Here is a 12,316-nt window from a genome sequence, read left to right as displayed (position 1 = left end):
TCTTTACACACACTTTTTAAAGGCTGGAAATTGAAAATTAGCCTGAAACCAGAGCAGGGATTCTATGGAAATGTCACAGGGGTGGGAGCAGGTACAGAAATCCCACATCCTCTCCTTAGCAACCATTAACTTCCTGGTCTGGGGCCAAAAACCATTTCTGGATGGAATATGAAGCCCTTGGAATTGTGGCAAAATCCCTGGAATTGCAGGCTGGCTGTGCAGACAGAGAGGACAGAGCTGGTTTAAATCCAGGGCATTCATTAATGAATTAATCCTGAGTGTGTCTGGTGTGCTGCACCCACATTTATCCAGCCACAAAAATCAACCTGTGCTTGCTCCATCCTTCCCAAAATCCCTGATCCCAGCAGGGTCTGAACCTCTCGGATTTGGATGAAGCCCCCTCCAAAAGAGTGGATTTCTGCCAAAAACTTTGGAGTTCTGGGCATCAGCCTTCAGAGCTGAGGGAAAAATCCCCTTCTATTTTTGTCCTGACCATGACTCAGAGGAAGATTTGTCCCTGCAAAGTCATTCCTTCTTTGAGGAGGCATTTAAAGGCCGCTGCTGTCACCTGTTTGGCTCAGGACATTCCTATTTTTGATGTTTGGCTGTGTTTAAAAACCCAATTTTTCATTCCACATCCACTTTGTAGCATGCTGTGTTTATTTTTTCAGCCTGCAAGTCCCAATCCTGGGCTTTTGCCACCTCTTTTGCAATTAAAATTACAAAATAAAGCCATAAAGAAATGAGGCCTCTCGGCTGTTCCCACCAGGAAGCACAAAGGGAATAGAAAAGGATGGATGGGCTGGAAGTGAGAGCAGTGGGATAATCCCATCCTCATTCCCAGATTTTGCCCTCTGGCTCAGTGCTTTATTTATAATTAATAACTAGATTTTTGTTGCTGGCTGAATGCAGGTGCAGCACGCCGGACACGCCACACTCAGGACTAATTAATTAATGAATGGCCTGGGTTTAAATCAGCTTGGGCTTCCCTCAGCCTGCAATTCCAGGGATTTTGCCACAATTCCAAGGGCTTCATATTCCATCCAGAAATATTCCCCAGAGCAGTAACTTAAGTGTTGATTAGGGGACATGGAATTTCTGTTTGTGCTCCCAATCCAGCAAGGCTTCCAAATAATTCCTGCTGTCCCATCCTGTCCTTCATCCTCAGGGAAAATCCTTTGTTTGGACCATTTTTCCCCTCTTGGAAAAATCCATTAATTCCTCTCCCTGCTGCTCTTTTAATGGGGCTAAGGGGGAAATTTTGTATTTTTCAAATCTCTTTTCAAATATAGCAAAATTATTTCAATTTTTAATTTAAAATTTTAAATTTTGTAAATTCTGTAAATTTACTGGGAAAATGAAAATTAACCAAATAAATGGGAGAGGAGGGATAGGGAAATTTGGCTGGACAAGCCTGGATGTGCTTCCCATGGATTTGAGCAGGGCTGATAAAAACTCCTAAATCTTAGCAGAGATCAGATGAGGGTGTCACTTATGGGTCACTTTTAGTGATTTTGGTTTATTCTGGATAGTGAATTTGTGATTTTGGTTGAAAATGTGATTTTTAGTGATGTTGGTTTATTCTGGATGAACCCAGAAACAGCTGAAACTCTGGAAATCTTTTCCAGCTGGCTTTGGGAGTGGATGGGTGCATCCTGCTGCTGCCAGCATCCATCAATCCAGCCCAGCTTGGAGCAGAAAATGGGATTTGGAGGCAGAGTTGGATCCCTGGAATTCCGTGTGGATGTCCCGGCTGGCGGTGCCAGGACGCTCCTGGCACAGGGAGGAGCTCGGGCACAGCTGCTCCAGCCTGGGACACTCTGTGATCCCCAGGGAATGGCAATTCTGGGGGAACAGCTGTCCCTGCTCTGCCTTGGGTGAGGGTTCATTTGGGTTCAGATCCCAGCCAGCCCCATCCCTGTGTTTTCTGGGAATGTCAGGTCTGCACTGGCTGTGTGTGCCAGCCAAAAGTGGGGAAAATCGTTTGGAGCTGATGGGATTTGCTACAAATCCTCTCCCAAATTGTGCTGCAGAGCGAGGAATATATGAATTTATTGATGCTCAGATAAAAAGTGATTTTTCCTGCTGAAAAGCTGGTGTTCTCCATAGATTCTGCTCACTGGGAATGCTGCATTTCCAGAAGAACTGTTTGTTCCTAACAATAGAAATAAATCAAATTGCAAGGAGGCAGCTGGAGCTTTTCTGTGCTGTCTCCTCACACTCCTGAAGCGCTGGAGATAAATTGCTGCAGACAGGGAATGCTTTGGGTGGGAAGGAATTGAAAGGTTATCCAACCCCAATCCCTGCCACAGGGACACCTCCAGCCATCCCAGATTGCTCCAAGCCCTGTCCAGCCTGGGCTTGGAAACTTCCAGAGATGGAGAATCCTTGGGAAAATCCATCCCAGAGCCTCACCATCCTCACAGGGAAGAATTTCTTCCCAGTATCCCGTTTAACCTGTGGCAATGGGAGCCATTCCCTGTGTCCTGTCCCTTCCTCCCTTGTCCCAAATCCCTCTCCAGCTCTCCTGGAGCCTCTTTAGGCCCTGGAGGGGACTCTGAGTTTTCCCTTGATCCTTCCCTTCTTCATTCCCAGCAGTGAATCCTTGGTGGGCTCAGACCTCACCATCAGAGCTCCTCAAAATTCCCCTTTAAGCACTTCTGATCCAGCTTTAGAAATTGTCCAACTGAAAATTAAATCAGTGCGGTACCACTGAGCCTTCCTGGATGGCTTCCATGGAAAAATCTGCTTGTTTTCCATATGTTTGGTGGCTTTTATATCACTGGAGAGTTATAAATACTTGGGTGGTTTAAATGAGTCCCTGCAATTCCCTGTGAAGGGTTTGACATGGGAGGAATCAGGATGGGGAATTGCTGTATCCTTCTGCTCCAGGGTTTTTGGGAAGAGGAAATCCTGGTTGGGTTGTGTGTTTTTATCCCAAATCCATCTCTGGTGCTTCAGGTGGGGTTGTAAAGGTGCTGCTTGTAAAGGACTCCAGAAAATTCCAGGGAAAGAAAAAAGGCATGGAAAAGGGAAGGACATTGGGTCCTTAACCTGTTGGAGGTTTATTCCCACCTGGAGCAGAGGAACACATCCAAAATGAGGGAAAAGCCCTCGGCATCATCTTCCCCCAATAAAAAAGGAATAGTGCAGAGCATTATCCATGGATGTAATCCAAACAAATACTCCCCTTTCCAAGCAGATGTCGAGTATTAACTGATTAAAAATAATCGCTTTTTTCTTTATTTTTCTTGCTGGATTTAAACCCAGGGAAAGCTTTAGCTGGGCTTAAAGAGGAGCTAAATCCGTCATTCCCAGGAAATCATCAGCAAATAGAGCTGAAATCCCGGGATGCTGGATGTAATTCCTGCTTCCATCCAAGCCTTTGGGAGCCCAGCAGGAGCATCCTGGAGTGCTGGGGTTTGTTCCCTGGCTCTCCCTCTGCTGGGTGTTTTCCCTGAGGATCAGCCTCCCCGAGGATTCCAGGGAGCTGCTCCAGGGCTGGAGCCGGGCTGGGAGAGCTGGGAATGTTCCCCTGGAGAGGAGAAGGATCCAGGGAGAGCTGGGAATGTTCCCCTGGAGAGGAAAAGGATCCAGGGAGAGCTGGGAATGTTCCCTTGGAGAGGAGAAGGATCCAGGGAGAGCTCAGAGCCCCCTCCAGGGCCTGAAGGGGCTCCAGGACTGGGGACAAGGGATGGAGGGACAGGACCCAGGGAATGGTTCCCAGTGACGGAGGGCCGGGATGGATGGGATCTTGGGCAGGAATTGTTCACTGGGAGGGTGGGGACGCACTGAAATGGATTTTCCCAAGGATTCCCCTGGATCCCTGGCAGTGTCCTGGGGCTTGGAGCACCCTGGAATAGGGGAAAATGTCCCTGCCCAGGGGTGGGGCTGGATGGGCTTTCAATTCCTTCCAAACCAAACCATTCCACGATCCCTCAATTCTCTGAAAACTGAGACAAAACATTCCCAAGTCTTGAACTCCTCCCTGATTTTCACCTGCTCCACGCTCCAGCCGCGTATTTATTTTGGGATTAAAACAAAACTAACATTAATTGAGCCTGGCTTTTGTATCAGCCGGGTGGGTTGGCCAACACCAGCCTGGAAAATAAACCTTCCCACCTGATAAGGCCCCTCTGGGAATGCCTGTGGGCAGGAAAACATTTCCTGGTGTTTCCAGCAGGAATTCTGGGCTGCTTTGCTGCAGCTCCTGCTTTTTTCTCTTCCCATTCCAAAGGTTTGTGGATGAAGCCTTTGAGCACGATACGAGTGTGTAAAAATCAATGTGTGTGAGAGTGGGAAATGCCAAAAACGTCGGGAAAAGGGCTGGATGTGGCTTTGCTGGGAGTAATAATCCGGGATCCTTCCCTTCCCTTCCCTCCCTCCCACGGTTCCCGGCACGGGGAATGGGAGGGATCGCCTTCCCTGCCCGCTTTTATTCCTTTGAAGGAGTTTTTTTTCCCAGCGGGAATGAGGATGGGAGAGCCGATAACCTCCCTGTGCTCCTCCCTCCGCCCTGTTAATGATTTCCTTGGAGCTGGGGCAGCCAGGGAAAGCAGAAAACCTGGGAATCCTCTGCCTGTCTTTGCCACCCCAGCTGGAGAGGGACAAGGGATTGGGATGTGCCAGGGGGCAAAAAAAATCCTAAAAATACAAGCACAGAAGCAGAAATTCCCTCTTTTCCCACAGAATTTGGGATACCAGGTGTTTCCTCCTTCTGCAGAGGAATAATTACGGAAATTCCATTGTTTCCCTGGAAGAATTTGAGTGTTGGGTAAAGCTGGGTTCTCTTTCCCTGCGTGTCCGTGGGCAGGGCTGTGCTGCCTGTGCCATGGGATTGAATTCCCGGTGTCCTGAGGCTCTGTGGACACGCAGGAATCGGGTCTGGCTCATTCCTGGTGCCCAGCTCACCTCCAGGACAGTCCCTGTCCAGAACAGCACCTTCCCAAAAATCCCTCTGGACCGGCCCTGGAGGGGTCTGGAGGGAAGGGTTTCACCCCAGTGGGACCCTCTGGAGATGTTCTCCAGGGATTTCTGAGCTGCACATTCCTAATCCAAAGCTGGTTTTGGGGAAAGCTTCAGGAAAACTTGTCTGGATCATCTCCCAAGTGCTGTCAGACACTTTAAATCAGGGAGTGCCTCGTGAAGAAACGCAAACCACGCAGGACAGGCACCCCTGGCTTTCTTTTCCCAGCTGGGAAGGGGCTGGTGGGGCTCCCATGAGCTTCCCACTGGATTGTGGCTCCATGGAAAGCAGCAGCCTGTGTTCATCCTTCATCCCAGAGCATCGCTTCCCACTGACCCAGCTGGAAAAGTGCCAGGAGCCTTTCCCTCCGTTTAATCCCTCTCAGCTTTGTTATAAATGCAAAGGCAGATTTGGGTTAAATAAAAACAATTTATTATAAAACAATTTCTATAAAAAATAAACAATGAGGAAAAACCACAATAAAACAAACAGCGCAGCGCTGGGTGGACAGAGGTCTATACCCAAAGGTATAGGTGTTCCCAAATCCACGAAGGAGGGTAAACTGTCCGGGGTTTTTATAGGGATTTTTAGCCTTGAGGCCAAATTCCAGGCAGGCACCATTCATCAACAGTCCTTGATTGTCGTATGAATTGATTTCCTGGCATTGGAGAATAGAGTCAAATGGACGTCCGGACAGAGTCTCCTCATATGTAAAGAAATTCTGAGTGGCTCTTGTGGTTCAGGCCATCCGGATGGGATGGCTGGATCCGGGTTGGAGCCGATGGATATTTCGGCTGGATTTTTCCTTTTGTTTACTTGATGGCTTCCTCCAACGGTAGCCCGCAAGGCGAGGTGTTCGGGTCCGGTGATGAATATCTCGTCGGTGCCTCTCCGTTTTGGCTTGATGTTCCGTGTCCTGCCTATTCTTCCCCGTTGATGGTCACCGAGCCTGTCCTTGTCAGTTTGAGGAGTTTTTTTTTTTCCTGTCAGCTTGATGGGCCGCGTCCTGTCTATTCTTTTGTTGATGGGCGCCGGCTAGGATCGTTATCCTTTGAGTGGGAATTCGTGGCTAGATCTGGGAAGGGCTTGTGTGTCATACTGTACTTTATATTTTATATCATTATTGTTATATACATTTATTTAGATTTCTACGAATTTTTACAAGTTCATTTCTCACAGCTTTAATCATTACCTGCCCACCTCGTTCCTGCCGGGGAATGCAGACGGAGCCGGAGCAGGGGAGCAAATCCAGAGATCAAGGATAATTCCTGGCCTTTTCCACCTCCGTGGCCTGGGGGGAAGAGCCTGCCTGGAACAGGTGGATGTCTCTGGGATCGTTTTTCCAAAGGGAAAAGCTGTTGATTCCTGGGGATCCACTCCAGCCCTGGCAATGGGGAGGTTGGCACCGAGCTTTGGGGTCACCGCTGGAATGAGGGGGGGAATTGGGAATTTTCCTCGTGAGGCACAGAATGAATGGAATTTGAGTTTCTGGAAGGCATGGAGCCGCTTTTAGCTTGCCACAGATCCTTCTCCAAACAAAGCCAAGGTTACACAGGGAATGGCAGAGTGGGGATGCTTTATTTGGATCAATCTTTATTTTGATGTCTGCTTGAACGGGATTCTCTGCAGATCCAGGAAAAACCAAGGATGACTTCACCCTCTCTTAAAAATTTATGCAGAATATATTAATTCTTTAATTCTTTTTTTAAATGAAGTGCCTTTATTTATTTTTTTTTCCAAGCTCTTTGCTGCAGGGAAGAGAAAGCACTGGGAATGAGGGTCTGGGGGACTCCAGGGATTCTCCATCCATCCTCCCACAGCTGCTCCAGCCTGTCTGTGCTGGTGGGAAGCTGGGAAAGCTGGGGCAGGGTGATGATCCCACAAAAGCCTTTTTTTTTTTTTTTTTTTTTTTCTTGAGGCACATCTGGTGTGGGGGAATCAAATCCGAGCTGCCCTGAGCAAGTGTTCCTGCATTTCAGTCATGCGAATGGCTGAACAGCTGGGCCTAGGGGCAGGATAAATCCCTGTTTGCCAAAGGAAAAGAGGGAAGGCATGGAATTTCTGGCTGGAATTGCACAGGGCATGGGGTGAGCCCAGCCTGCCGCTGTCTGGGTGTTTTAGTGCCCCTTGGATGAGCTGTGTCCAGACAAAACAAGCATTGGAAATGGGATTTAGTGTGTCTTCACCTCCAGCCGCAGCCAGGGAAACTCGGGGAAACGAGGCCGGTGGGATTCGTGTTGTGGTCGGGATCTGCTCCAGGATCCCCCAGCGCTCACTGCACCACATTCCCGATTCCACTCGTTTCTTCAGCCTTTCCAGGGATGCGATTCCTCGGGCAGCCCCTTCCCACGCCTAACCCACCCTCCAGTGCCGGAATTTTCCCGGATATCCAAGCCGGGCCCTGTCCCCGCGTCCCCGGCCGGGGCCGAGCTCCGCTCCCTCCCCGCCGCCGCCAGGAGGCAAAAATAACCGGGAATGTAGGGCACAGCCTCTCCCAGGAACTCCCGCTCGGGATTCCCGAGGCAGCAGGCACAAGGAAGGTGTCGGGAGCTGTTTTTTCAGGGCTGGCAGCTTTTGGGTGCCGCGCTCCATCCCCGGCCGGGCGGTGCCGGGGGGCTCGGGGGGGCCGGACCTGCGGCTGCCGCAGCCTGGCCGGGTCCGGGGGAGCCTCCCCGTGCCCGGGCTGGGGTTTGAGGGGTTTTTTCTCCCTCCTGGAGAGGAGCGCGGCCGCAGCGGCCCCGCCCGGAGCCCAGCGCGGAGCGGGCGGAGGCGGCCCCGGCCCGGCCCCCCCGCGCTCCCGGGGCCGCTGCGCAGGCGGAGCAGCGCGGCCGCATCCATCTTCCCTGGCTGCCTCCTCCTCCTCCTCCTGCTGCTGCTGCTGCCTTCTCCCCATCATCCTCCTCCTCCCCAGCCTCCTCCTCCTCCCCCGGCGGGGCTGCGGGCGCTGCCGGCGGGGCGGCAGCGGCGGGTGGTGCTCCGAGATGGTTCACCAGGAAAATTGCTCCTACCAGGTAAGGGGCGAGCGCGGCCTGGCCCCCATCCCCGGGCAGCTCCGGGAAGCTCCGGGCACCCCCAGCCCCGGTCTGTACCCCCCATGCGGCTGCGGCAGCGCGGGGCCGCTGCTCCGGCCTCGCTCCGGGCATCCCGGGGTTCTCTCCGAGCATCCCGGGGTTCTCTCCGAGCATCCCGGGGTTCTCTCCGAGCATCCGGGGGTTCGCTCTGGGCATCCGGGGGTTCGCTCTGGGCATCCGGGGGTTCGCTCCGAGCATCCCGGGGTTCGCTCCGAGCATCTCTGGGTTCGTACCGAGCATCTCGGGGTTCGCTCCGGGCATCTCGGGGGTTCTCTCCGAGCATCCGGGGATCCGCTCCGAGAACCCCGGGGTTCGCTCCGGGCATCCGGGGATCGCTCTGAGCATCCGGGGATCGCTCTGAGCACCCCGGGGCTCGGCAGGCAGAGCAGCCCCGGGGCTTTTGTGCTCGCCATGTGATGCTCGGAGCCGCAGCGGGGCCGGGGATGCGCTGCCCACATCCCGCTGCCTGCATCCCTCTGCCTGCATCCCGCTGCCTTCCTGCCGGGATAAAACCCTCTCCCTGGAATCCGGAGAGCCGCGGGATCGCGTTCCCGGAGCTGCCGCAGCTCAGGGATGTCTTTTTTAAGAGCATTTCCTGCGCTTCCCACATTTCTGCGAGTGCGGGCCGGTGATTCCCAGGCTGCGGGCTGCTCCCGGTTCCGCAGGGAGCGGGGATGGGGGGGAGCCCCGGGGGTCCCCGAGTTTGGGGAACACCCGGATTGTTTTCCTGGGGAATTGGGAGCTGCGTTTGGGGTTTCATTTCCCTCTGAGGAGAGGATGGGCGCTGTGGGTGCACCTGCACGGGCAGCAGCTCCCTGCGGGATCGGGGGCTCATTTTGGGGTTCAGTGGCACATTTAGGGGCTCGACGAGGGGCTCGATGGCTCGTTTAGGGGTTCCATGGCTCATTTAGGAGCTCCATGGCACATTTAGAGGTTCCATGGCTCATTTAGGGGCTCCATGGCACATTTAGAGGTTCCATGGCTCATTTAGAGGCTCGGTGGCACATTTAGGGGTTCGATGGCACCGATGGATTATTAAATGCACCAACATCTGTCCCTCTGGCACGGCAATGCTGAGAAATGCCTCTGCCTACGTTGAGTGAGGCTGTTTTGGAAATCCCTCATTCCCAACCATTCCCAGAGCTGGACCCTCAGCAAGCAGGGCCTTGCCCAGGCCAGCTCCCCATCCTTGTTTTCCCTCCATTCCCGTGTTTAATTCCAACTTCAGGCCGTGTTTTCCAACAAAATATCTCAGCTGCAAAATCCCTCACGAAGGGAGGCGATACCAAACACTGACGAGCTGAGATGATTTTCCACGGAATATTTTCAGCCGAGCAATTCTGGAAGTGAAATTCCATTTTTTAACCCGTTTGGGAAAAAAAAAAAAAAATATCCCAGGTGGATTTTTAAAATTTTTTTGGGGTTTTTTTTTTTTGTTATTATTCTTTTTTTTTTCTCCCAGCCTTTTGGTTTCCCTGCACTCCGAGCCTGTTGCTCTGGACAGCCGGGATAAATAATGGTGCCATTGTTTGGGAGCAGCGGATGTTTTCCCAGCATACTCAGGAGCTCAGGGGTTAAAGGTTGGGCATTGTTTCCCGGCTGGAAGCGGCTCCGGGGGGGTGGGATGATGATGATGATGATGATGGTGATGATGATGGTGATGATGATGATGGTGATGATGATGCGGCACAGGCCTGGCCAAAATCCCTGGGAGTTACTGCGACAGCTCTGCTGCCTTTCCCTGCTTCCACCCCCTGCTTGTTCATGGATCGCTTCCTCTCCTCCAAACCCTTAAAAATTAGAGGGAAACCAGCCAGAAACCACGCAAATCCCAAGGAAAAAAAAAATCCAGGGAAACATCTTTTCAATGTAAATCTGTTTCCAGACCTTGCTAGGGCGCTGCAGAGATTAGGAACAACCCAGCCCCCTCCCAACCCCATTAACCCAAAGGTCGGGTTTTAATCCTTTTGTGGATCCCGGGATTTGGGATCACGCTGGAATCCAGCAGTGATGGGATTTTGGTGGCGCTGATTAATCTCTGCTCCTTCCTCACACCCCCTTTTTTATTTGGAGCTGTTAAACTGAAAATAAATCAAAGAGAGGAACAAATCAGCGCTTGGGAACGCTCCAGAATGGTCTGGTTGGGAAGAATTCCAGCAGGAAAACTCTGCTGTGCCCAGGTCACCAAATCCATGGCAGGGAGGGAGCTGGGAGTGGGGCAGGTGCCGAGGAAGAGGAGGAAATTCCTGTCGTGTTCCATTCCTGCCTCAAATCCCCGATTCCCCCAGAACTGGGCTGTCAGTGCAGCCTGGCTCCTGAGGTTTGCAAGTGAATTCCTTGAATTTAGGCTGGAATTTCCACAGTCTGGAGGCCCCAGCTCCTGCCATCTTTTCCATGGATGCATCCTGGAATCAGGCTGGATGCTGGCACTCTCCGTGCCATGGATTTCTCTCTTGATTATGCTTATTTTCTTATTTATTCCAATTTATTTCCCTAGATCAAACATTTTATTTCGGGCTCCACGATTCCTCCTGCAGTGTGACCAGGAAAACCTTGGCTGGTGCCCACTGAGGAATGTTTTGTGAGCTCCTGAGCCCACATGGAATAAAAATCCAGCGTGCAAATCCAGGCTTTAGGCCGGAAATAAAGCTTTTATTCTGCTGTGTGGTTCAGCTGGGCTTTACTGGCCCTCAGCCTCAGCCAGGCCTTCAGTTTGCTTTGTAAATCTGTATTTTCAGCAGGGCCTGACAGATCCATGGAGCACTGCTGGGATCCTCAGCCTCTTCCTGCTTTAATCCGTGTTTTTTACCCTCGTTGTACGAGTGGGTGACTCGTCTAAAACACAGATATTTAAATTTAAATTTTTTAGCTTTAAATTTTTTACATTTAAATTTTTTAAAATTTAAATTTTTTAAATTTAAATTTCTGGTGAAAAGCAGAGAATTCAGGGGCACCCCGTGGCTGAGGCAGGAGGCTCCCAGTTGCCCCTGGGAACAGGATTTGGCTCCGTGTTTTGGCAGCAGGCAGGGGCTGAGCTATCTGCTGGCAGCAGGGTCGCTCTGGAGATGGTTCCAGGCTCCACACGTGCGAGGAAAATTAAAAAGGAAAAGAGATCTGAGGAGAAAAGAGATTTTATTGGCTTAGAAATCATCTCTGAGGTGGGGCAGGGGGTGTGGTGGAGCCACAGGCTCGGATCTGTGGGTTTTCCTGGGATGTGGGATGTGTCCAGGAGTTGGGATTGGCTTGGTTTGGCTGTTTTTGAGAGGGATTTGTTGGCACACCCTGTGTCAGGCCCCAGGGGTGAACCAGGAGAGGCTGAAAACCCCCCCAGGATCCCAGTGAACCCCAGAATTCATCCATAAAATTCGCAAGCCCGAAATACAAAGTGGTCCTTAAAGAAATGAAAAGAATTGGAGACTTCAGGAGATTTCTTTGGTTTGATCCCAGAGGGGTTTGGAAGCTCCAGAAATCAGCTGACATCGCCTTTTCCTTTAAAGTGAGTGCAAATTCTGGTGGCAAAACGTAACTCCAAGGGACAAGCCTTGGGGAAAACCTCCAATTCCATGAAAATCCGGTGTGGAAAAGCTGGAGAGCTGCTGGCCAGGCCTGGTGGCCACGGAGAATGCTCCAGGCTGGCCCAGCTGAGGAGGCTCCGTGTCACTGCCACACGCCCCACAGCCCTGACAATGAACCAGAGCCTTTGTCAGGGAGCTCTGAGGCCTTGCTCAGTCAGACTCAGATCCCAAAAAAAAAGGCTCTGGAAAAGCACCTGGAGTGTGCCAAAGCTCAGGGAAGCTTCACCAGGGGGAGGCTTTGGTGTCAGCTCATCCCTAAATTTTACAGACTTGCAAATGCCTTGTGCTGGGAAGGGACTGGTGGGAGAGGTTTATTCCAACATTTGCGATAAAAACAAGGTTGTGTGGGATGGAATCACGGAATGACAAAATAATTTGGATTGGAAGGGGCCTTAAAACCCATCCTGATGGGCAGGGACACCTCCTGCTACCCCGGGCTGCTCCAAGCCCCATCCAGGCTGGCTTTGGATGCTGCCAGGGATCCATCCCAGGGCTTTCCCACCCTCCCAGGGAGGAATTCCTTCCCTCTATCCCATCCATCCCTGCTCTCTTTTCAGTTTAAATCCTTTTTTTTTCAAGTTTAAACTCTTAAACAAGTTTAAAACCGTTTCCCCTTGTCCTGTCACCCCATTCTCTTGTAGAGAATCTCTCCCTGATAGTTCTGGCAACTTGAGATTCCAAGATCCTGGAATTTACCTCAATCC

The 12,316-nt window shown here is 51.5% G+C and overlaps 1 protein-coding gene across 3 annotated transcripts in view; it reads left to right on the top strand.

Moving 5' to 3' along the window:
- The window catches only part of SCHIP1 (schwannomin interacting protein 1), a 69,520-nt gene that overhangs the window by 42,167 nt on the left and 15,037 nt on the right, over positions 1-12,316 (top strand). The window contains exon 1 of one of the 3 annotated variants that reach the window (XM_005525126.3): positions 7,787-7,977. The exons of the other annotated variants lie outside the window; for them this stretch is intronic. Within the exon in view, the coding sequence (XP_005525183.1) occupies positions 7,948-7,977 (30 nt within the window). The 5' untranslated portion in view covers positions 7,787-7,947. Of the gene's footprint in view, positions 1-7,786; positions 7,978-12,316 lie in introns of those variants that run through there. 3 annotated transcript variants of the gene reach the window in all.

Source organism: Pseudopodoces humilis, chromosome 11, assembly GCF_049639895.1.
Source record: "Pseudopodoces humilis isolate 2021_Gansu_Grassland_sample_001 chromosome 11, ASM4963989v1, whole genome shotgun sequence".
Classification (NCBI taxonomy): domain Eukaryota; kingdom Metazoa; phylum Chordata; class Aves; order Passeriformes; family Paridae; genus Pseudopodoces; species Pseudopodoces humilis.
Note: the sequence above shows the minus strand (reverse complement) of the source record. Positions and strands in the feature narration are given on the sequence as shown.